The 26,399-nt window shown below is 39.2% G+C and overlaps 1 protein-coding gene across 2 annotated transcripts in view; it reads right to left on the bottom strand.

Moving 5' to 3' along the window:
* The window catches only part of fbxl2 (F-box and leucine-rich repeat protein 2), a 28,844-nt gene extending 2,764 nt beyond the window's left edge, over positions 1-26,080 (bottom strand). The window contains exons 1-13 of one of the 2 annotated variants that reach the window (XM_041809701.1): positions 25,551-26,076; positions 16,708-16,769; positions 10,600-10,654; positions 8,581-8,655; positions 8,260-8,354; positions 7,608-7,772; positions 5,007-5,133; positions 4,138-4,212; positions 3,892-4,022; positions 1,502-1,562; positions 1,361-1,405; positions 1,161-1,217; positions 858-1,070 (exon numbers count right to left, since the gene is read on the bottom strand). In XM_041809701.1, the coding sequence (XP_041665635.1) occupies positions 858-1,070; positions 1,161-1,217; positions 1,361-1,405; positions 1,502-1,562; positions 3,892-4,022; positions 4,138-4,212; positions 5,007-5,133; positions 7,608-7,772; positions 8,260-8,354; positions 8,581-8,655; positions 10,600-10,654; positions 16,708-16,769; positions 25,551-25,580 (1,191 nt within the window). In that variant the 5' untranslated portion in view covers positions 25,581-26,076. Of the gene's footprint in view, positions 1-857; positions 1,218-1,360; positions 1,406-1,501; positions 1,563-3,891; positions 4,023-4,137; positions 4,213-5,006; positions 5,134-7,607; positions 7,773-8,259; positions 8,355-8,580; positions 8,656-10,599; positions 10,655-16,707; positions 16,770-25,550 lie in introns of both variants that reach the window. The other variant, XM_041809700.1, reaches the window with a different exon arrangement.
* Positions 26,081-26,399: the final 319 nt, after the last annotated feature.

Raw genomic sequence — 26,399 nt, 5'->3', positions numbered from 1 at the left:
TGTATGTCAGCCCTGTGATTGACTGTACCCTGCCTCTTACCCAATGACAGCTAGGATAGGCTCCAGCGACCCCAAACGGTAAAAGTGGTCCAGAAATAGATAAGTCTTCATATACAGGGTTACTGGATCTTTGTGACAAAACCAGCCCAATTAAGAGCTAATAAAGGCAACCCAAAAATCAGCCCAATGCTGTTAATCCAAATAAAACTATAAAACATCTGTCGCACCATATAATGTCTTTAAAGTACAAAAGTATTGCCATCAAATATCCCCATGAATGTAATCATAGCTGTAATTATAATTGCTTAGGTTATTAAATGAGCTACAGAGCACAGAACATAAAATATATAGAGCAAAAATTAGGGTGTAACTTTTAACATTAAACTTTTTTAAAACTTTTTTTGGGGTATATGGCCCAGGCCTCTGGGGTAGACTGGTTATCTCACACCAGCTCTTCTGGCAGCCAAACAATAAACACACAAAGAATGGAAGAACAGTCTTGGTCTTAACTTTCAGCAAAATTATCAACAACTGCCTTAGGTATGTATTGAACAAACAAGTGGGTATTTGTTTATTAGTGAGTTTCAGAGATGCTTGGGGGAGAGATACAGTATAAAAATTGCCAGCCTGGGAGATCCTCCCCATGACTTATCTTCATGCTGGCCTAAGCTGACCAGGTACTGGGAATAACCTTGTTTTTAGCAGATATATATGACTATGTCTGTTATTTTTCTCCAGAAACATTTAGTTCAAAAGTATAGAACCCTACTGTATTATATCAAAATTCATACTCTCCAAATGTTTTGATTTTAAAAAAGGTTCAAAAAGCGAAACATTTCTTTCTGATTTCCACTGACCCGTATACGTTTGATCCCTGCCCTGGTGACTTGCTGACAGTCATAGAGCTCAATACGCTCCAGGCGATGGCAGCTCTTCAGGTGCTCCAGGGTCACATCAGTAATGAGTGGGCAGTTGTCCAGTTCCACCACAGTGAGGCGCTCTTGTCCACAGGTACTGCTGCTTAGAGCTCTGATACCATCATCTGTGATCAGCTCACAGTGGGACAGAGACTGCACAGGGCACACAGAGAGATGGATTAACACTTCACACACATTCATAAAGGCAGACACTGTGTTTGTGGCAGAGCTGTAAATGTTTACCAGGGCTTGCAGGCGTGGGCAGTGGATAGACAGCTGAACCAGGGTGTTATCTGTCACCTGTGGAGAGGACCAGATTGATCAACATCTCACGCATCTTAAGACAATTAAGTGTCTTCCACATTGGTCTATTACAGATTCACCATCACCGCAAAAATCAGCTTAAAGTTGGGGATAAATATGTCAACAATAAATTGCCTTACCAAAATACATTCTTCTAGGTCCATTTTTTCAAGCTCATGACAATTCTGTGAAGAAAACAGAAATCACTCAAATTAAGTCAAACATATTGAAGGTAAGGTAACCCAACATAAAGACAACAATAAAATAAAACAGAAACTCACCCTGGCCAGCACAGTGAACCCAGCGTCCGTAACATGGGAGCATCGTGCAGCTTCAAGGATCCTGAGAGCACACAAACACATCAGAACCTTATCTAGTCACCATATTGTATTTTCCCCAACCAATTGTTATGTTTGGAACTTTTTTGGTTTGCTCTTAAGTGATTTCTCTTATAGACCTTTCTAAAGACATTCTAATGTTTACACAAGTGTGGAGGGAAAACAAGGAGATATCGAAAAAAAACTTTCATGATTCTAATCCTTCTAAGAAATAAGAAAAAACACTCTATGCACAACATTGTTCTGAGTGTTCAGGTCACAAGTGAATAGCTCTAAGGACAGAACTTGACTGAATACAAGATACAAAGAAGACACATAGTCCACCAATCACTTAGAGATATGGAGGTGGTTTGATACAGATAGTTAAGTTCACAAGAATTGTTTACTTGAATGTGGTTTAGGCTGCACTGTAAGACTATCTTGTCACTGTATGCAGGATAGCAATGCTGCAAAGAGACAGACTGCCTGATTGAATGCTTCTCCAATTTGTCCCATTGTACACTCTGGTTGTATTATCTATAATGGCATTCCAAAAATGTGAAACCATAATTCATACATACAAGTGTGAGGTGTAGTTCATGCAAAAGGGTGGGGTGTACTAATGATACAAGATAGAGTTCACTTGTATTGATTCAGTACTGGCCAGATCAGACTACACCTTTTTGTCTTCTAAGATGGCACCATGTTAGACTATGCAACAAAAATTCAACAAAAGTTCATAGGTCTTTCAGGAGGCGGGCCAAAGTGTGTCAGTCAGAGCTACAACAGAAGTTCTGTGATAGCTAGTGGTCTTGTGCTCTAAAAAGAGGACAACCAAGAGGAAATGATTGTGGACTTGTCCCTATGTAGTATAAAGAAGAGAACGATAGGGCCTGGCTGCCCTTGAAATGGTTAACTCCAATCTTCAGGTTTAATTGAGAAAGCAATTTTGTCAAATCAGGATCGTGGGGTGTCCTGGACAATATAGGAGCGTTTGTCATTCTAGACCTGACATTTACTGATGGGCAGTGACTACACAACCATATCAGAATCTGGCTAAATTTGTACAGTCTGATCTGGCCTTAAAGAACAGTACATTTTTTTTTATCAATTCAAGAAAAATGAAAAAAAAAATCTTAACATGAAAAGATATCTGTACATGAGCAGTTTACCATAGTTTATAATTAGGGATGCACGATATTATCAGCCTGGTATCAGTATCGGCCAATATTAGCTTAAAAGGCAAATATTGGATTTCTTAAACTCCAAACACAATCTCACTCTCTAAAACACATTTTGCATTGTGATGCATTTGTAATGCATAAGGGTGAGAAGTGGTAGCAGAAGTTAGGCACAATTAAATCCAAGTGTCCCCTTTGAAATACAACCAGTCAAAATTGAAAACACTTTTTTTTAAATGATGTGAAAACAATACAAGCCAGTTCAGAGATCAAAAGTGTGTTGAAAGTTAATATCAAAGAAAGATAGGAACAATCTGAGAGTCTGAGGAGGAAAAGTGTGTGAAAAGTGGCAGACTATGAGGAAGAAAAGGAGAAGACAAACAGAAAAACCAGGAAGAAGAGAAATTTCCAATGAAAAATCTGTGATATACAAAGTTTGCCCTCTTATATAGACAATGAGGGTAGTTATATGAAAAATCACACACTGCTATAAAATATGTAAACTATGAATGAGATGTAAATATTTCTGTTGGAAAATAAAAGAAGTAGAAGACTCCCACACCCTGTTGTCGACTCTTTTAAATCCCATTGCTTTTCATCATTTCAGTAGTCAGACCTTAATCATGTATGTTCACTGTATCATAATAGCCTGATGAAGGTCTGAGTAGTTCAACGTGTAAAGCAACATCATGATGAAATGTAGCAAATCTTGGAATTGTGCTGGAGAAATATGCTGGAGTGTTAGATGTTATGATTGCCTACTTCTCTCCTCTGCACCTGTCAAGGTGTACAAAAGATTTTGTTAAAACAAGCATTTCCCTTGAGTGATCGCTGAAGTTGTTTTTTTCTATTTTGTGATGCAGTATGTAATAGTTGGTCGGTAGTGTTTGACTTTTGACTGCTGTGTTTATGATATGAAAACAGTGTTTGTTTCTGAGTATGGCTAAAACTTGCTATGACCGTATAATCACAGGTTTTGTGAATAGTTGGGTTTTGTGTTCACAGTTAAGAGAGAAGGGAGGAAGATATCAGGACATGTGTCTCAGCATTTTTTAAAAACTGTAATACCCAGTCTAAAAAAGGTTCACCTTTCTGTGATAATGCAGCAAAATGTTGGTCAAATGTTGTAAAAGAACACAGAACAGGGTCATGTGAATATGTGGTTTTTCTCACTTGAGTCGAGGACAGTTGAGTCCCATTGCAGTGAGGGAGGCATCAGTGATGTTGCTGCAGCCTGACACACAAAGGATCTGTAGCTTGTGGCATCCTCGGCACAGACTGACCAGGCCTTCATCTGTTATTTGCTGGAGGGCAAAAGGCACACAGCACAATCACAAAAAGACAAAGTCATACAGAAACATCCCTCACGCATTATCAGTCTCCCACTCCCCACATCCCACAAACAAAAGTTTGTCTTACTGTGCAAGACTGCATATTGATGGTGGTGAGTTCTGGGCAGTGTTTCTGAAGGTGTTTCAAAGCTCCGTCATCCAGCTGTGTAAGAAGAAAATGTAAACTGTATTAATAAAAGAAAACCAAGATCAATAATTTTTGTATGTGACTATGTTTTCTCAATCAGTTAAATGTAGTCCCATGTTACAACTGCCTCCTGTGACTCCAAAAAGATGAGTTATGGTGGCTTTTTTGTTGTTTTTCCCAAGCAAGAAAAATAGACAAGACTTTTTTTAAAGAAAAAAACAACAACAACAAGCTGAATACACAGCCTGAAGAAAATATTGGCTCTACAGAGGCAGCAGAAAATGAAAACACCAGACCAACACAAACCTCTACATCAACAAAAACCCAACCAATGAGATTAAGAAAATAACCTAAATTCCACAGGATGGAAAATCTACAGTGTCGGGAACAGCAAGCAGGAAAAACAGATTTCTATCCAGTAAGTTATTTATCAGATATAGGAAAAAAGTTAGTTTTTTGGCTATACTACATGAGCTGTTCTTTAGAATAGAGAAGACAGGCATTAAGGCTTGGAAAATACTTCCTCAGCAACTGCATATTAAGACTTAATGGGTTTACACTAAACTTTAAATGGTGCCCTCTGACAGCACGCAACACAATGTTTACATGCAGAGTTAGAACAGAAAATCAACCCTTTCAACCAATCAAGAATATTCAAGTATTTGTAAGGAAAAATTATTCAGTCAAGGTCTGTAATACCTTAAGAACATCAATAAGCTGTCCTAAATGCTACCTGAGAGAAAGAAATTAAACCCTTGACTTAGCATTGGTTTGAGTGTGGTTTTGTGGTAACTCTGCCATCACTGTACCTGTGTGCAGCCTCTAAGGAACAGTGCTCTTAAACCATTGCAGCCTCTAGCCAGAGCCTCGATTCCATCGCGTGTGATCTGATCACACCATGACAGGTTCAACATCTCCAGCATTCTGCAGCCATCGCTGGGAAGATGAAGAGAGGACACAGATAACATGTAAACCCAGAAGAGCTATGTAGTAGATGTAGTACTTCCTTCACACATATTTTAGCATGCCAATATCAAGCAACACTGGAATATCACACATAAATCAATGTTTAAAAACGCGCTGGCAGAATACAACCTTTTTACAGGAACATATAAGAAAATATTCTGACAATGTGTTCATGCATCACTTCCTTCACCGAAGAGCTTGTCATTAGTTGGCCAATGTCAGACATTCAGAGCGAGTATCTTAGAGCCAGTATAAACAGCAAAACAAAAACAAAAAAATTGAGCACTGATTTAATTTATCACTCCCTTTAGCAAATGGCTCCATATTAGTTGACCAATGTTTGACAACAAGGATCAATTTATTTTTTATTTATTTACAAAGGGACAGTGTACATTAATCAAGTTTCAGGAAAACTAAATGTAGCCTGGGGCTCAGATGGCCTTGTGGTTTAAAGCGTGCCTGTGCATGGGCAGCCCGGGTCGGAATCAGCATGTGGCCCTTTCCCGCATGTCTCCCCCCACTCTCTCGTCCCTGTTTACGACTCTATCCACTGTCCTCCTCTATCGATAAAGGCACAAAGACCAAAATAAACATTAAGGAAAACAAAATGTTTCGGAAGCAATTGGTTTCAGTTATGTTTTCAAAGGGTGTGAAACCAAATATTATGTTGAGGGTGCCAACAATTTTGTCCGCCCCATTTTTGAGTTTTGTGTAAAATTATGTCAATTTTAATAATAAATCATTAAATATATCATTACATCATCATACATCAATTTTGGCTTTTTTTCTGTTTTTTGTGTTGTTCAAATGCACACAAAGAAAATAAACATGTGTATACCAAAAACAGTTGTAATTGTAACAATTTCTGTGAGAAATGGTGTATTTTCTGGAAAAATTCCAGGGGTGCCAATACTTTCGTCCATAATTGTATAAACCAATGTGAACAATATCTAATTGTACAATGAATGATAGATGTATTCGTTTTCAAATGCAGACATTCAGTAATGAAAATTTTTTTTTCAGATTATGATCACTATAAATGTAAAATGTATTTTTAACATTTTCAGAAAAAAAAAAAAACTTCATTTGTCTTCTTTTCTTTTTTAAAGCTACAAACAACACTCTGCTGACAGATTTTTTAGGAGCTTATACCTTTAAAAACTAATTCTTGCAATTGAACAACAGGTTTACAGAGTGTTTACCTCAGATAGTCTAGACAAAATATTTGTAAAAAAAACAAAAAAAACCATTCTTCTTAGGTGCAAAAACTGAACAAGGTTTAGTTCAGATGCAGTCACATAAGAAAGAAAAATCTTTAGCTGAGGTAGGTCTGTTGGTGCTCCATAAAACTTTACAAACAAAATACTTCATACTATGTAGGGATTACCTTGCAAAGCAGATGGATCCGCCCATTTCCTTGCTTTTCACTGGCGAATCCATCTTGCAAAGCTCCCATCTGTACTGTTTGGCCCAGTAAGACAGTGACAGGACCAATCAGCAACGAAGGGCAGTACTTTCAGGTGTGGCGGAGTCGTGACGTAAGCAAGCAGCAGCAAGAGGCTGGTGCAATTATGGCGGAAGAGCTTAGCGTGGATGCTGCTATAGCGCCAGTCTCCAGTCGCCATGGTTCGCGTTATTCCTCGGTGGCTGCGCACGCGCACCTAGGTCATGGCTACATCACATATTTTGTTGCTCTGATTGGCACGTAAAGATGTGACAGACAGAACCTTCATCCAATAACACTCCGAGTTTTTTTCAAAGCCTCTGCCCTTTCCCAACTGCTCAGTATTAAAGGTTTTCCAGTTGGATGTGTGATGTGTCAGGTTAATACAGGGAAGCATTACGGTATATTTATACATTCTGTTGATATATTGGCTGTTTATGTCAGCAGAAATTTCATATCCTCAAAGACTGATATTTAACATCCCAAGCTATTTTCAACCTTTAACACTATCATGCAAATAATGTTGTGCATCCATAATTACAACTTTTTTAAAACAGACAAGCCGTGCAGACAAGGATGGACACTAGAACTGGTCAACAGTGTTTCGATGATGTCATCCTGTTTATGTCATAAATGATCATTTTTAACAAAATAATAAACTTCAATAAAGATCTATTTTATTGATAGCAGCCGACTGGTATCAGACTCTCCTGTGAAATAAGTGCTGATGAACACATAGTCTGAGTATTGTTCACTATAATATGTTCACGTGAATAAAATAAGGTCCTTTTTCCATGTAATAAAAGAAAAGGGCTGTTTTCATTTGAGCTTGAAAATTCACTATATTTGCAGCCTTAGGATAAAAGGCATAATTTCCCTTTGAATTTAGTATTATCTCTAAAACACCATATCTCACTCAAGAGTTCACAATGTGCACAAGTAGAGTGTGTGAGGAATGAAGCACTATTTTCTTTAAGGATTTGGATGGTGTGGCAGCTACCTGAGGGCTTTGAGGGAGTGGTTGCTGATGGACACACAGGATGTGAGATCGAGCTGTTTGAGTTTGGAGCAGAACTTGCTGAGGCTGAGACAGGTGCTGTCTGTGATCTTGGTGCAACCGTTCAGGTTCAACACTTCGATGTTCCTGCAGTTCTGAGCAAACGTCCTGGGACACAAAAGAACAGCAGAGAGGGAGAAGGGGAATTACTCTAGAGTCGCTTTATTTAATAAACACGTAGTCAGATGCAGTAGGTTGCTCAGGAGCCAATTAATAGAGTCATCTACAGGCTCCTGGGAAGTTGTTGTAAAGCTACAGTACAGTTTTTTTTTTATAAGTGCTATCCTCAAAAGTAACATCTTGTGCTCCTTAAATCAAGGGCTGATAGCTATAATTCTTCAAGTAAGACCATGTTAATGAAAAGATCAAGAGGTGCAATGGTTTGTTTTTGTTTTTAGTGTATGTATGGACCCAGTTAAAGTGTTACTGAAATGTGTTAAAACAGTTTCTGGCAAGGAGTCCCCTGGGACCCTTAGGACTGAAGAGACTGATGCTGCTCAAACTGAAAGCATAACTGTTTGAGAAAACAATAAAACCAAAAAGAGGATGATTTTAGGACAAAGTTAAAGCAAAAGCACACTGGAGACATTCTCACTTCATGGAGGCATCTCCCACGCTCAGGCAGCCCCGGAGGCTCAGCTGCCTCAGGAAGCCTCCACATCGCTTGGAAATGTTCTCCACCACCCGGCCCTGAGAGACGCAGGGACAGAGAGAAAGAGAGACAGGGAGAGAGTGACATGACTTAGGCCACCACGGAGGACAGAGGATCAGCTGTGACGTCACAGCTGGCACCAAAGCCTAGTGACCCAGCACTAAGCCTCAGGCTGGATAATGCTACTCAACAAGTACACGCATGAAGCAGCACATACACACTTGGATCTTCTCTTAATTTCTCTCTTATTAAACCACAACTCACCTCTATGTCTGTCTGAAAGTTGAACAAGTCAATCTTCTGCCAATTACTGCCATCTAGAGCCAGGACGTTCCACGCCTAAGAATGTTGATGAAACAGACACTTACATGATCAGAAAAAGGTAAATGTCATTATTATTATATATGCAGGACAAATTTCAAACATGGCAGTTCAATCCTCTCTATACAACACTTCATTGGTAGGACTCTTTGTAGGAATAAACTACAACCACTTCCTGTTTCTTTGTTCAGGGAGCAGGTGCACCAGCTGCTGTTTTCACTCACTAAGGCCATCTGGAGCCTCTCTAATGTGAGGATTTGCTTCTCTTCTATGTAATGTCATTGTAAACTAAAACCTTTTGAGATATTGGTCTGCTGGACTCTTGAAGGCGTTAAGAAACTGTAATATTCATTTAATTTGGTCTGATAATAAAATTGTTTACACTACAACACAAGTATCAACATCAGCCTCAGATACTGACTTTAAAAAGGATCTTAAAATGTATTTTTATTCTTTGGCTTTTAATTCAGCATGTCTTAACCCTTGTGTTTTTATAGCTTTTGTTTGTTTTTATGTTTTTATTATGTGTTCTTCATTCCTTTAATTGAATTTATGGTTTTCTTTTTTACTTGTATACCTTCCTGCTAAAGTATTAAGCAATGTGCAGCAATTTGGTAAACTTAAATGATTTTAAAATGTGCTATAAAATGGATTGGAGTGGATTGGAAAAATGATCAAGGGTTGCTACGATCATAACTATAACAAAAATAATTATCAACTTATGCTAGATTTGATGATAAAACAAGGCACGGTAACATGTAAATGCGGCATACTGACTATAATTAACAAACACAGGCATAAAAATTGTGTTAATGGCAAAATAAAGTTGGCTAAAACACAGAGAGGGGTGTTAAGTTGTATATGTGCCAGGAAGGGTAAATTTATCCCAACAAGGACAATAAGTGTGATTATTTGCTGCCATTGAAAAATGTAATGGTTTGATTGTAATCCTCTATCATCAAATGTTCTACTTATCACAAATCCAGTCAAAAAAATTCAAGTTTTTTTTTCTATTTAAAAACCAAAAGTCTCGTGTAAATAAGGCAGTAAAGTGTTAAATTTGTTTGAATGAGCTGTAGTGAAACATCATGACACTTTGCACTATCATGCATTGAAACAATGAAATCAGACCTGGTCAAATATGACCCACAAGGACAACAAATGCATCATCAAACCACTGGTTCGCAACTAGGGGGAAGCCATTTTCAGTGGGTTGCAAATGTGTGCCTACAAAAAATATGTGTCAGAAAGTCAATGATGTGCTTTTATTTTGAAACATATTTGTCCAACTCCTTGTTCCATCAAATCTTTTGCTCTATTTCAAGTTCAAACTGCCAAGTTTTTCATTAAAAACATTTGGTTATGATTGAAAAATTAAAGAAACTTGTGTTAAAACTGTCATGGGGAGGTGGTTGTGGGTCCTGACCCTAGGCCAGTTAAGAAACACTGATCTGAACTAATATATAAGGCTTTTTAAACACATCACGAATTTTAGTCTTAAAAATCCTTTCAGTGCTTGGAACTTCAGGTCTCTGCAACATTTGCCAGAAGTAAAGCATAAAAGAGATAGCATTACATTAGCATGAACATTTATCAAAGACAAACCTGCTCTTGGTTTGCTTCTTCATAGTTAGAGAATATGTTTCGAAATACATTGGAGCTGTTAAAAGAGAAGCAGCCACCACGGCTCTTTATTCACAGTCCACCTGCCGAGCCCTGGTTATTATTCACAGTAAGCTCATTCATAAATGGCTTTCAGCTGCAGTGCTCCATGGCTTAACAGAGCTTCCCTTGCACATAACCAGCAGGTGGCACTATATTTTAGACTTTTCTAGAGAGTTCAGTAATGGTATTCCTTTTAACCATACAGTAGTTTGGAGTAACGTCAATCCTTCCTCTGGAAACAGTGAGTGTGTCAGTGTATAGTGGGCGGTTAGGAGGTGTAAAGAGGGAAATGCTTACCTTAGATACTTGGGCACACCTACAGAGTGTAACCACATCGAGATAGGAGAATATTCTGCAAAGAGAGACAAAAGAGACAGCATGAGCATTTTGAATTTATTCTTTATTAACTATCCTTTAGTTTGATTTAATATGAGTTTTTGCGTCCTTAAAAACAGAACAATCCCCTATGTTTGGTTAGCAGGAGAGCCCCACAGACAGCCTGTGTTTGAGCTGTGGGCCTGCTCAGCCACAAAGGGCTGCATGCAGCAGGCTACTGGGTCAGCTCAATCCATTAATCTGCCAATGAGTAATCTCTGGCGCTCAGACAGGCAAGGCCACAGTCAGCATGGGGACAGACAGGCATACATTTACAGAGGGACGCACTCGGAAAACCAAACGTGGATTCCTTGTGAATAAATGGCCTGTTGCTGCCTTTAAGGGCCCATCTATAGGAAATCTGGTATTCAAAGAATTGTCACAGTGCCAACGCTTTGAGTGCAGCTGGGGTCTGAATGTCCTTTTAACCCCGGGAAACAGGAGCCCGCCATTGTTTCCTTCATATAGTCACTAGACAAAGGCTGTGTGTTTTGATGTGTGTTAGGCCAGGGCATGCTAGGACATGTCCGTCTAATCTATACTGGAGTCTTAGGTCAGGGGGTGCAAGTATACAATCAACAAAGCAATGCAAAGATACAAACACACAGTCCTTGAGGTGATCCCAGGCAACCAGAGAAGCAGACCAATCAAGCAGGCGCTCATCGATCCCTCGTCTAATAACTGGTTAATGGCTGTAGCGCCGATCATTGATTGGCTGTCTGTTTTAATCAAATGCAATCTGACTTTCCATTATGTGTGAGAGAGAGGCCTTTTAACCAATCACAGAAGAATTCTGTTAATCACACTCACACGGAAGCAATCAGCCAATCTGAAATGCAGAGTCCTCTTATGAGTCAAATTAGTGTTTTTGGTGTCTATACTTCATAATAAATGCATAATTGATGAAAAAAAGCTCAAATGAAGAGCTGTATCACTGACACACACACCAGAAAAGGGAGGTGATGATGCAACAGAGTCGTATTCAGAGCACGAGTATGGTTTTCACTTTAGTTCCCACAAGATGCTCTGATGCCGCCTCCAAACAGAAAAGTGGTTAGCAGCCTGTGACTTCTCCATCAAATTCCACCCGTGTATGACTCTTTTTATTTTTTATTTTTTACAAGATACCAAATGGTGTTTTAATGGCGCACATTCCAATTTGTTGACAAAATGTTCACCTGGCCATTGAAGCACAGCTAGATAAGAGAGTCAGGCCTTTGCTTGTGAGGGACTAGTTGCCATAGCAACTCCAGTTAGATGTGTATTTGGGTGGTGGTAGGGAGGGTGCTGACTCAGTGCTTCTGGGTAAGGAGACCCTGAATGACTCTTAACTCTCTCTGAGGCTCGTCAGACTGTCAGATGAGGTTCTTCTAAATCACAGATTTTCACAGTGGATATCTGTGCTGCACTGGCCTAGATAACAGCTGTTTACGATGCAGCACCTGAGAGGCAGACCTACACACAAACAAGCCAGGTACTCAAATATTTTCACAGTGATGCTTTCAACATAAACACTCATGCTTGTGAGATGACAAGTTAATCAAATTAGCAGATCAGTTCATAACTATTTCTACTGCAACATACTTGCACTTATATTCCTGATGCATGAACTACTTCTACATGACCCTTTTACAACCAACAGTCGCTAAAATAAACCTTGAATGCTGAAGAGTTAGATGCAGCTTATCCAAAAAGTATTATTTTCTTCCTACATCTTGGATTATTTCATTTTAGCAGCAATTCTGATAATCAAATGAAGTAATTTGAAACAAAATGTTGCTGGTTCTAACCAATTTTCACAGTTTGTCTTCATTTCAATATATTTAGGCCTTACAGACAAAATCAGGGCTGGAAAATAACTAATTAAGTTTACTCAAATAACTGCAACTGAGTAGCTTTTTGGGGTGTATTTTACATGTCATTTTACTTTTACTAAATTTTATTTTGGGGGATGTATTGTACTTCATTATATTTCAAAAAGCATCAATTACTGGGTTTAAAAAAACAAAAACTTAAAGTCAAAACAGGGAGGTTCTAGCATTCTGTCAATGACATTTAACTGGCCACTTTGCTTTGACTACACATGAAGGCCTCTCACAGAGTGAGAGAATTATTCCACATCACATCTCAAAACAGTGGTTGCACTTTATTTGATCAAGTAGATGTGACTTTACCTGAACAACCTGGTTGAAGATTCATATTCTCATGTTATTTTTGACAATAAGAAACAATTATATTTTACTATACAACCCCTCAGTGGCTACTTAGTACTTCAACTAAACTATAAAGATGCATCTCAGAACATTAGAAAATCATGAAAAAGTTATTATTTTCCTGTGTTTTCATTCAAAAAGAGAAACTTACATTTATTCTAGATTCATCATTACAAAATTGATACATTTCACATATTGTTTTAATGTTGATGATTATGGCTTACAGCTCACAAAAATCAAACATCCACTATTTCAAAATATTGAAATATCATTAAACACCAGTCCAAAAAAGGATTTATATTACAGAAATGTCAACCCTCTGGAAAATTATGATCATTTATGCACTCAGTACTTGGTTGGAGCTCCTTTTGCACAAATCACTTCATCTATGCAATGTGTCATGGAGCCAATCAGTCTGTGGCACTGCTGTGGTGTTATGAAGCCCTCCCTGCTCTGATAGCAGCCCTCAGCTTGTCTGGATGGTTGTCTCCCCGGAGATTCTCAATGAGGTTCAGGTCAGGCCAGCTGGCTGGCCAATCAAATACAGCAACAACATGGTCAGCAAACCAGTTTTTGGTAGTTCTGCATTCACTCTGGGCAGGCGCCAAAACTTACTGGAAAAGGAAATCAGTATCTCCATAAAGCTTCTCAACAGATGGAGGCATGTTAAGTGCTCTCAAATCTCTTGGTAGATGGCTGACAGCATTGACTCTGGACTTGATAAAGTACAGTGAATCAACACCAGAAGACAACATGACACACCAAACTAGGCCTGGGATGATAATCAATAAATCAATTAATCGCACGACGAATGAAAATGAACTCAATAACTTTGCCGGCCTTGATATATTGTCATGTGCATGCGCGTTTGTTTTCCTTGTCTCTCACCTCCAGGCTGGATGACAAGAGGGTTCACTCTGTGCATCGGTCTCAGCACCTGGGTGTGTTTGGTCCATAGTGGAATGAACGGGGTGAACCCTCTTGTCAGTCATCCAGTCTCTTTGTCTCTGTGGGGGGAGGCGGGCTGCAAGCATACACACACAGAGTGCAGCAAGTGAGCCTCATGAGGAGCAACGCAAGGTAACGTAGTAGAAATTAGGAGGAAAAATGATGATTGCAAAGCCAAATGCCACAGCCCCGGTGTGGGAAAATTTCAGCTTCAAACCGAATGAGCAAGGTGAGCCCATCAACACGGACGAGCCAGTATGCCGAATTTGTTCGAAAGTGGTGGCAACAAAAAAAGGCAACACAACAAACTTGCATGCCCACCTAAAACATACAAGAGTACCTTGATGCAGACAAGATGGCCGACATACATCCAATCCATACCGGAAGTCTCAACCAGAAGTCCGTACGTCTAAGGTTAGGCTTCGGCATTAAACCAGAGTGGTTAGGTTCAGTGTAAGGCAGTGGGGAAGGTGATATATTTGAGATCCAGCACCAAGGGTTAGGCTTAGGCACGAAAAAGACTGACAAACACTGGCAGCTGGGTCCAACACGAAGTACAAACTTCCGCTTGGGACTTTCGGCATGGATTGGATGTATAGCAACGCCCATGTCGGCCATCTTGACTGCAGTTGGGTCCCTCTCTAAACATAACCACCCAACCAAGTTTTCCAGCTGGGGAAAAAAAAGCTGGGGAAAAAAATTCCACCTCGAGATGTAGAGCCTTCGTCCCAACAGTCAACACTCACTGAGGCCTTTGGTTGACAAAGTAATTACAAGCTGAACAGCGCAAAATAGTGTGTTTGTTTTATTTACTTAGGATTTTTAAAAGTTCTTGACATTCCAATTACAATGGTAAAAAATACTCACGAGAAATAGAAGGTTATTGCATTTGAAAGGGTGTACTTGCATTATTATATTATCATTACATTAGTGGTTAATTTGGTCTCAAAATAATGTTGACAATAATATCGTTTATCGGCAATAGTTTGTGGGACAATATATTGTCCAGCAAAATTTGTTATCGTCACAGGCCTGCACCAAACAATCACTGACTCTGGAAACTGAAAACACTGGACCTCAAGAATCTTGGATTCCGTGCCTCTCTGATCTTCCTCTAGACTCTGGGACCTTGGTTTCCAAATAAAATTCAATATTAACTTTTTAACTCTGAAAACAAGACTACGGACCACTGAGCAATGGTTCAGTTCTTTTTCTTCTTAGCCCAGGTGAGACGCTTATAATGTTGTCTGTGGTTAAGGATTGCCTTGGCACTAAGAGCACAACACTTGTAGCCCATTTCCTGGACCAATCTGTGTGTGGTGGCTCTTGATACACCGGCTCCAGCCTTAGTCCAGTATTTGTGAAGCTCCCCTAAGTTCTTGAATCTGCTTTGTTTGACAATCCTCTGAAGGCTGAGTTCATCCCTGCTGCTTGTGCACCTTTTCTTACTGCACTTTTCCCTTCCAGTCAACTTTCCATGAATTTTCTTTACATTTTGGACTTTTGCACAATATTCTAATATTTTGAGATAGTGGATTTTAGATTTTAGTGAGTTGTACGCCATAATTATCAAGATTAAAGCAAATAAAATCTTGGAACATTTTACTCGGAATGAGATAAACTTAGAATGTATACAAATGTAACTTCTTGAAGCAAATCACAAGGAAGAACAAACTTTTACATGGTATTCTTATTAATTACTTCTTACTTTTACTTGAGTAGCATTAAAGACCAGTTATTTTTACTTAAGTCAATTTTAACCAAAGTAACAATACTTCAACTTGATTACATTGGTCTTGTACTACATAGTTATTTCAGAGTAAAATCTGAAAAAAAGTTTTGAGTGTTGGAATTGTAAGACTATTTTCTTCTATTCTGATGGATTTTTATGTCATAAGAGGAGATATGTATTGTACCTTTTACAGATATCCCAGTTTCTTTGTTGAGAATTGATCTATATTTAAATATTGAGTCATTATGTCAAATATAAGATTAAAAATCTCTCCTTTAACTGATTTATACCTACATTATCCAAAAGCACCTGGAACAACATAATGTCCCTGGCTGTGTATGATGGTAACAAGGCATAACAAAATTATAAATGCAAAAAAAGCTTCTGTCAACCCACTTTCCATGGTTTGGAAACAAGATTTACTGCCATAACAGCGAGTTCTCCTTACGACTGCGGTTGTGTAAGTGTCCCAACCTGACACATGTGACAGTAGGTCATGTGTTTTAGCTGGTGGGGTTGAGTGGATACATGTTTCTCTTTTGGTCCACCAGCGAAAGCCGCGCTGGTGGTAATGGGTTTACTGGTCGTTTCTGTGGAGCACAGCTGGAGCAGCAGAAGAGCACAGCACTGCGGAATTCCCCACTAGCGAAGACGAGCTATTTATAGCGCACTCACACAGACATACAGTTTGCATAGGCCCAGGAGCATTTCACTCACACACACAAACAAGCAGTCACCTAATGTGTCTGTAGAGCTACACTGAGATGCACACACACACATATGCACGTATAAATCAATGTCCAAGATGGATGCAGGCCTGTGCATGTGATGTCAGGTTTATGGGTCATCTGGGACTAAATATTGGTCTGTGGGTCACACAGTCAACCAAACCTCATTGCAGACTAATCACCAACATACACCACACAGAAACACAGAAACACCTACACAGTACATACAGTACAAAACTACTGACAAAACAAACACACACTGACAATCACACACTCTCCTACACATTAGGGTTCAAGGCTGCTTCAGCTAATGAGTAACCCTGACCTAAGTCCTTGTCCCTGGGTATATGATGTGCGGCATTGTGTGTTTTATGTGGGTCTGTGTATGTGTGTGTGTGGTTAATCTTACCTAAGAAGAAGCTCTTTGGGGAGCTTCTTGTTAATGGGGGCTTCATCGCTGTTAGAGAACACCTGCCGAGACACAAGAAAAACAACAACAATAAGACAGACACTAGATGTAAGACAGGATCAAAACAAAATATTATCATCATCAGGGATCTAAATCAGGTTTGGGGACACTATACTTTTCCAGCTCAAAATATATTTTTGAAGGAATATTTATTTTTACAAGTTAGTTGTAAAACAATTCTGTTTCCTATATAATTTACATTGAAAGACTGCTTCAATCAGTCCTTTTGTCTACACTAACCTCTAACACAGCCCTTATTCCCATGAGAAAACTAGCAGAGTGCTATTTTATTTCTATAATGTTTCTGATTAAAACAAATGACCGAAAAGGACTTTTCCAAAATATTTAGCATTTATTGCTGCCAACACTACTTAATATATCATATTTGGTCAAAACAAAAAGCAAGGACCAGACTAATTTAAAATGCTAATGCTACAGCTTCCTTGCTGATTAACAATAAAATGTTCCTCAGTCTTTTACAAACTGACAGAGAGTGGTATGTTTTGAACTGTCATTGTGTGTCAGAGGGAATTAAGTAAACTGAAACTCCATAATAGTGGGGTAACATACAATCAAATGACTTATCAGGCAAGAGATGCTAACCTACACAGCAAAATCATCGGTGTTAATTCAACTCCCATAGTGTCAAATTTCACATTTTTCACAGTTTACAGAATTCTCACGGGCTCCCAGTCACACTTACACTTCAGAAAGAGTTAATATTTTAACACTCTCATTGTTTTAATTTTTAACACTCACAGTGTTGATGTTTTTTACACTATTAAGTATACTTTAAACATAACATTGTGTTATTTCCTTTCACTTCAAGTGTTAATTTGGAGTATTTACATTTCTAAACATTGACATATTAGGATAAAAAACATTACATAATGAAGCAAGATTGGTATATTGGCAAAATACTCTGTGAGATATAAAGCAAAGCAACACAGGCAGAGCCAAGAATATATTTCTATAAAGACCACCACACCAACCTTTACTCTAGTCCATGTATTGTGAAGTGTGGGAAGTTGATAACTCAGTGGATAAGTTCCCTCATGGTGCAAAAATGTATAACATCAAAAACAACAACAATCCACTTTAAATATGAGCAGAAGAACCACAGCAGAGATCACTGTACAACAGGCTACACCCAAACACAATACATATAAAAACATCTAAAAACTGCCCAAGGGCAGGATGGCAAACTTTGATCAATTCACTCTTTGCAGAGTTGAACTAACACTAGTAAGTCAACACTGTCAAATAACTCCAACACTGATGGCCATTCAACTAAAAAACTGAATTGAAATTTCACTTTGAGAATTCAAATCAACTCTGAATGTTTAACACTGAGATTTCAACACTCCAGTTTTTGCTGTTTATCAGCTCCTATGGCAGTGATCATCAGCTGATGGTCAAGGGGCCACATCAGACCAGACCAGACCAGACCCCCCAAAAAAGGAATGCATGCAGCAAAAATGGGTTAAGTGAGGCAAAAAGGGTCAAAATATGCGGAAAGTGGTGAAAAGTGGTTAAAAAGTGGCAAAATGAGCAAAAAGTGGCAGCAATGAGATACAGAGGCAAAAAAATTGGTTTAGAAGCAAAAATGTTTCAAATCTGGAAAACTGTGGAAAACATGGACTGAAACAGTGATGAAAAGGGGTTTAAAAGTGGCACCAACAAATTTTTGAACATCAGAACACAACAACAGTTGACACACTTTTCAGCTCCAAAATTAGGTAACTGTTTGCCAGGGCACCAGCCCCAATACTCCTGATCCTAAACATGTATTGATATGATCAATAAGTCAAAACTGGGGAGGGCCCATTCTCTGGGTTTTTCAGGGGTCCCGTCAATTCTGTGAGCAGGTGGGACCATGAATGAGCTTACTGCCAAAGGATAAAATTGTGCGTACATTTGGAAAAAAACACATTCATTAAATCAAAATATTTTCTCATCTTAGTCTATCTTAAGTCTTGCCCTCAAAGAGTCTGTCAAGGAAAACCTGGCCCCTATACAAATGTACTTGACCTCTGTCATACAGGATGAGTCAGCAAAGTTTTATATTTGCTAGGAAATAAAAATTCAAGCTGCAACCTCTTTGGGTGAAAAATAAATAAATGCAAAACCTGCAATTCCTCAAGTAACCACTTGAGGCTAGCTTCAGAAGCACTGGAAGTCCCATACACATCCCATGTTATGTTCATTTTTAAAGCAGAAATCAGCGCATTTAGAGCCGGTTTCAAAAAATGATTTTGGTCAGAATTGTTCATGTCTTTATGAACCCAAACTAAACAGGGAGTGAACTGATTTTTATCACCTGTCGATTTTCATTTAAAGAAAGACACAAGTTGTACATAATTAAGGGAATGGCTGATATGACTACAAGCCAGTATGCTGTAGCAGTTTTTCAGAAAGCTTAAAATAATCTTCTGAAAAAGAGACATCTTTGCTTCAGTAATGATATAACCTATTTTTGTATATAGCACACATTCCTTATCTACATTGTCAGTAATGAAATACAAGAACACACCTGCTTTCCAGTGAAAAAATGCCTTGTATAATATCAGAAAAAACGGCTATGGCTTGTCAGGAAAAGATCAGATATGAATAAAAACTTATCTGGAAGTCTAACACATCAAATTATAACTTTTGAAAGGAGAAAAGCAAAGTGTTTTGTGTTATGTCTCAGTTAAAAGTAAAAAAAAATCTGATAAATTAATTTATTCTGAGACCAAGCACATATAAAATTGGAGCTTATAATTTGTTAGATTGAAACTTTAAGTTGTCCTGATTAAAATGATGTATGGAAGTTGATGGTGACTTCTAGATAAAGTTTTAAAAAACTAATGACATGAGTCAGGGCCCCCAAAAAGGGGATGAAGTTGAAGACATCTGACAAAAAGAAATCTAAACAGAAATGTTAATTTCATGGAAACCTGAATGCAGTTAAAGGGTCGACGGGATGGAATGGGGGTCTCCAGAGGGAGATTTCTCTTATGTGAAGCTATAGCAACATGAGACTTCAGAATTCTATGGTCTAGCAAATGTCATTGACATATTTTTGTTTGTTTTTTTTCTGTTTACTTAGAAGAAAAGGTTGTATTTGGGATTTATTGAGGCAGAAAATGTGATTCGAAAAGTAGCGTGACTTTTGAAGGCAGTGCAGAAGCCTCAAACTAGCATTAACATAAGAATTCATTTTGACACTGAAACAGGTATTTTTTTTCTTTCATTAATTTAAACTTAAACATTTATAAAGGGGCATCTTTGTAGCTAGTATGAATAAGAAAAAGGTTGCCCTGACTAAGCTATCTTCCAGTGAGTGTCTGAGTTTTGGTTTATGACAGACCTGAAAAATGTGAACCTTTCCTTTAATAAGATGTAACCTTGAATTACCTTTCTAGTTACTAGTATGAGAAAGAAGCTATCTCTTCCCTAAGCCATTCTAATAAACTAGCTAGAGCTACATTTGGCTTTCCACGTCCCCTCCTTACAAGCTTATAATTCTGTTAGCCTGGTCAGCTTGTTGGCATGCTTATCTCAATTAGTCTACTCGCTGGATGTCTGGCCATCTGCTGAGTGGGAAACACACAGGCACGCAAACACTCACATTCAAGTACACACTTGCAGGTGATTCAAGTCAGACCTCTCTGTGAGACAAACAGAGGCAGAACGTTCTAGATCAGGTAGGCCGTATTCAGCCATGAATTTAAATTACAGCAAACACCCACATTCTCAGGGCCTCTGCAGACAGCTATCCTGCCAGTGATACGCACCTCAGAAAGGGTATCTAATGAGGGGGACTCCCTGCTGTGTCATGCGCAAACACTGAAAATGTGAAAGCACAAAGATGTAGAGGGAAAATGCACAGGAGGAGCAAATGTTGATTCTGGAAAAATCTTGGCTCCACCTCAGCCTATGACAGATGCAAGGCCCTCAAAAGAGAAAGCAGTAGACGAGAGGGAAGATGGGAGAAAGAGGAAGGAAAGGGGGAGTATAAGGAAGTACAAACAAAGCATTTATGCTGCTGTCAAGGTGAAAAATAAAAAGATAAATGTAATAAAATCAGAGAGTAAGAGGAGAGAGAGGAAGTAAAGGCCACTCCAAAGGAAGTGGGGTCAAAAGACACAAAACAGGGAGGTGGTCTGGTCAAGGTCCAGCAAATAATTAACCAAGCTGGTTGGAATTTTAACGTTAATGCTAAGGTAACAAAGACAGAGCCTTTATCCAATAACAGCTTCAGGATATAGTCAAACTGTTTTCATCAGGGGTTCCCACATACCCCTGTACTGAATAACACATTTTCCCAATCTGCCCATAAGGGTTTGGTCCGACCTTTATAGCTAGCTTAATGAAATCTCTGAATAAGCACTTTAAAATAAAGCCTTTATCATCATCATGTGGCTTCCAGCTGCAGTTATATTTAGAGCTGTGTCAATTGAGTAAACTGGAAGTAAAACTGACCTGAATTGTACTTTACAGTTAGGGTGCCAAAGAGAACAAAACATGTCAACAAACTGGCCCTTCAGTACATGAAGTCAGTGTCTCTCTAAAGCCAGAGGTGGCTTAGGATTTAGGACTAAATTTAGATTTAATTCCAAACCACCTCTGTAACACATCACTCACCTTTGGCCTCTCTCAACAAATACAGTTGCACACAATCGAGACAATGCTAGTTGGCTTTATGCAACAAAGGCCAGGGAGATAAATAATCTCCTCATGATCTGGTTTACATTACCAACTGTATCATACAGCCACTGTAATAGTGTAAAGGCGGAAAGGTAAATACTGTAATCATCTATGACCTGTTCAAGTTCTTAAAATTCTTAGTTAGAGATTACAAGATTTTGCAGAATATCCAGTAACAGTTAAAAAAAATCCTTCAGCCATTTTTGACATTTAACACTAGAGATACACCACCTATCTGCTAGTTCAGGCCTCTCACTTTCATTACTTATACTCTGATGATCATTTCCTCAATTATTTCTGATTGTTTGGTCATATGAAATGATAAACTGAAATACCTTTAAACTCCTGAGGGGAATTTTTCCTCAATGTCAGTTTTGGCACCTCCTGTGAACAAAGGGGTGCTTATTATCCAAGTGGTTCTCAACTGGCCTGGTGTCAGGACCCACTACCACCTTCTTGTTGATCCATTTCTAATTTTTGGAACCATACCCAAATGTTTTAAATGAAAAAATGTGGCAGTTTGGACTTTAAAAAAAAGGAAAAAAACAAAGATGTGACAAAAACAAAGAAATTGAGATATTTCTTTCAATATAAAACATTTTATAGATGTTTTGCCACATTTTTTTTCCAGGCATACATCCATGACCCACTAAAAATGGCTTCATTTTTGGGTCCAAACCCACCAATTGAGAGCCAAGGCTTTAGCTAATCTAATTCTTCATATGTTTAAGGTAGTGCTTTTGGACTACCTCTCCCAGTGTATTTTCACAGTCAGCCATGTCACTCTCTGTTTATCTTTGCTAAATGTAAACAAATGTGGTTTCGGCTGTCTGACTTCAACCCAGGAGCTGAAGCATAAGAAAATGAGAATGGGAATGGTTAAAACTCTAATTTTTGATTGTGTTTTATTGACTACATCATATTGAGGCACAGGAAATAACTGAAGTCTGTTGCACAAACTGCTACATTTCCTCACAGAAGCGTTAAGTCTAAACTGTCAACAACATACTGTCTTATTGGTTAGATTTTCAGTTGGCTGCAGAATCAAACACAACAATGAGAAAAGTCTCATTTTATGGCAAAACTGAGATAAGGTTGCCATTTTAAATTGCATGATGAATAAAAACTCAGGGTCTTAAAGGTACAGTGTGCAAAACTGTGAATATTAGCAACATTTAACAGTCAGATCTAAGATTGCAATGCTCACTTTTAGTGGTTTTCTTGGCAACCTATGGAATTTGTTATTGGTTTCCAAGTTTCCATCAGTAGCCAAATTTAAAGTTCCTGTAAAGTGATTTAAAAAAAACCTTTATTTTAGGTTTGTTGTATGACAGACCACCAGGCCACATTTCAGTCATGAAAAACATCCCTAAGTTTATAAAATTAAGCTTCAAAATCATGAAAAATGAGGCAGTAACATCTGCTTTAGGGTGGTGTAGGCGTGTCGGTTGGATTAGCTGAAGCCACGCCCACTCAAAAGAAATGATCCTCTCAGTTTTTTTAAAATGCTTTTGATCAGCGCGCAGTCTGGCTCTGTGCTAGAGCAGAGAGATGGAAGTTGGGGATTAAATTTACTGTTTTCTGGCACAAATCTCTACATTATTATACTTTTCTTGACCTGTAGGCTACTGTGACCGATAGCTTTGGGAAATTTACCTCACAGTGAACAAAAACACAGCATGAAGCTGGCTGTTAACTTTTAATGAAGACAGTGACATCAGCTAACAGACTGTACAGAGATGAACTGCTCTGTAATTTTATATCATTGTAGAGTTTGGAGGGTGGGGCTATTCCCCATCAAGACTGGGGATGTCATGGGCTCATGTATTTGCCCTGCTCAAATTAAACTAAGCCAGGAAAGAGGTGAACAACTTTGTAATGGTTTAAATCCAAAGTTCAGTCACACATAGAACTCAGTGATTTCACATGTTTACAGCAACTTTATTCCTACATATCTAGTGTGTTTACTTTGAAATTTTGGATTTCACTTTACAGGGACTTCAATAATCTCTGCAGCTCTGATTTTTCAAACATGAGTATTTTTTGGACAAGAAGGTGACATGGTTAAAGAAATAATCCCTACTATTTTAGACTCAGCTATTGATACTTTAATCTAAAAATATCACAATCTATAATATATAGTGGTATGATGACCTACTTTATGTAACTGAAAAGTTAACCAAACACAAAGGTATTTGGCCTTATGATGGAAGAGTTCACCAGGTGGAATGGCATGAAGAGTACGTGGTGTGTAATCTCAGCCAGAGTTATGACATTGTGACAGTGAAGTTCAAAGCCATCTCTGGTGCGCACACTTCATTAAAGTTATCACCTCGATGTTCTGGTGCCCTCGTTCCCTGTGCCAGCAGAGCAGCATTCCCAAGCAGGGAGTTCCTCTGTACTGTCATACTCCTATTCCTAGACAGTGCATAACAGGGTGGTTTGTGAACAAGCCTGGATCCAGTTTATACGGTAATAATGCAATTAAACGACTACCTGGAATTAAAATACAGCCAAAGTTATGTTTTCACTTCCTAGCCTGCAAAAATTCAAGTTCATTATACTGTATTAACTCAGGTGTAAGACTATTAGTCAACCTTCCCATATAACCCTCTGTTACCCCCACACTACAGCTTGTTTCCCACCATACAATGGTTTTCATCTGCGTCTAAGAAGCTTAGAGCTCTGTTGAGAAATCCACCAGCATGGCAACAAACATCAGCACCTTCTGTTCTCACTCACTCCCTTACTCATTAGCAGACACCTATATTCACGATACTGGCAGCCTTACAGCGTCTGAACACCTGACGCTGAAAGTCAAGTACCATCAAGTCAAAACAGAAAGAATCTCAACAATGTGTGAAAGATATTCCAGATAAACAATGCTCACAGCTCAGGGGACCAGTCGAACCGGAGCTGATTTAGTGTTGGAACACAATTACAGCGAAAACGTTGACACAGCAAAACATGATAATTATTATACCACAGGAATTTAGCATGGATTTGCACTTTGGAGCAATTTGTAAAACTGCATTCAGCTGAGCAGAGTTGAAGGTCATTATGTGAAATAATAAAGGCTGCCTAAGTACATTTTTAATGTAAATACTTGCTGTTATGCTTTATCTCTCTTCTGCCATTCAGACAAATGTATGTATATTATTTTGAAATGGAGGTTTGACATACAAGACAACATCAAACTTTAATATGAAATGTTTTAAGATGATTCTACACAACTATGCATAAAGCAGATATATATTACAGCATCAAAGAGCTTATTCAAAGTTATGTATTACTGATAACCATGCCCAGTCATTGGTGTTAAACTATAGTCATTATGTTTTTGGTATTTTTTCACTTATTTTTCTCCAAATAATTCTGTATTAAAATAAATATGAGGACTAAGCTAAGCAATGTTTAACCTTTCACTTGTATTAGGATATCATTTAGTGATAATTTCACCTACTGCAGTTGGACACTTAGCTTATCACCTGTTTAAAAAGGTATGTTTACCCCCTTACTGCACCTCTGTCTTGGTAATATGGAGAGATTAAGAAAAACAAACAAGTCCTCATGTAATATACTGAATCCCTCACATAGGAGGAGCATCTGTAGTGTGCCAGTGCACCTCAGTGGCACCTGTCATTCACAGGTATCACAGGAGGTGCCACAGGTTTTGCAGTGCTATCTGCCATGATGACTAATTGAATGTTGCTACACTCCTTGTATTTACAAATCTCCATCTGCAGCCCCTGTCCTCCCCCCACCCTCAAAGCCTGTAACCTCAGGCGACAGTGCCTGCCAGCCAGCCAGCCTCGGCCCTGATGTATTGACTCTCCTCAGCCACAGCCCTCCTGTGTCCCGCAGTCCTGAGCTCCATGTTGTCGCTGCCTACTGGTGCGGCAGGACAATAACAGGATTTCGGATTACCCTTGACCAACAAAACGCCTCGGCTTCAGACAGCATGTAAAAATTAGGAACACGGTTGACCACACACACATACACAAACACACTTCGCTTATACAAGCCCACGACTCCCACGTCTACTAGAAACAAACAGTTTAACCGCTGGTGGTCCACTCCCTCTGTCATACCTCGAACCGGCCCTTGGTGATACCGTTCATGTCTGCGGCGGCACGTCCCTGTTACCAACCGCGCAGACACCAGTCGAGCCGTTTGACGAACACCGTTATTGTTTTTGTCGCCGTTTTATTTTTGGTCGGCCGGGGTGTAGTGTAGGAGCCGAGCTGAAGCTGGGTCCTCACACCCTCCTCCCTCCCACCCCCCAGCCGTCAGCGAGGCTCCTGTCTCCGGGTCAGGGAGGGTGGTGGTGTCGGTCCGGGGCGGCCTGCGGTAACGTCAACGGTCGTTGTCTCGGAGACCAACGGCTCCCCTGCCCGTCTCATCGCAGGGCTACCAAAATAACAATAATAACATGGACGGTCTGTCAAGTGACTTCACTTCCGCCTCTCCCTTCATCGCTCCAGCGCAAGTCAGCTGGCCCCAAAATATTCCGAATTTGATTTAAACAGACGAAATAACGCGAAATCAACGCTCAATTTCGCGTCTCGCTTTACATCCAAACACACGTATGGCGGCTGACACGGACGTTTTTTTCTTTACGTTTTCTGTTTACTTGCAGGGAAAGGGGAGGGTTTACGTGACGTCATTGCTGCGGGAAAAGCACGCGTGGTCGATTTGTTTTGATTGTGGTGGTCTTGCAGAGATTTGGGGGAATAACGACAAAGGTCGGTCTGTTTTGGAGCTTTTACTCTGAGGCGGTCACGGGTTACAACAGCACCGGGCCTGACCTGACACGAACCTGCATGACTGAGTAAGGGAAGGAAACACTCGCATCTGTTAACGCCTGATCCAGGATCTAAGATTTTCTCTGCAGTAGAGATCAGTGACACTGCTCTATGAGCTCTCAACCTGCAGACACC

The sequence above is a fragment of the Cheilinus undulatus genome, linkage group 16, assembly GCF_018320785.1.
Source record: "Cheilinus undulatus linkage group 16, ASM1832078v1, whole genome shotgun sequence".
NCBI classification, from domain to species: Eukaryota; Metazoa; Chordata; class Actinopteri; order Labriformes; family Labridae; genus Cheilinus; species Cheilinus undulatus.
The sequence above is the reverse complement of the archived record's forward strand: the minus strand, read 5'-3'. Positions and strand labels throughout refer to the sequence as shown.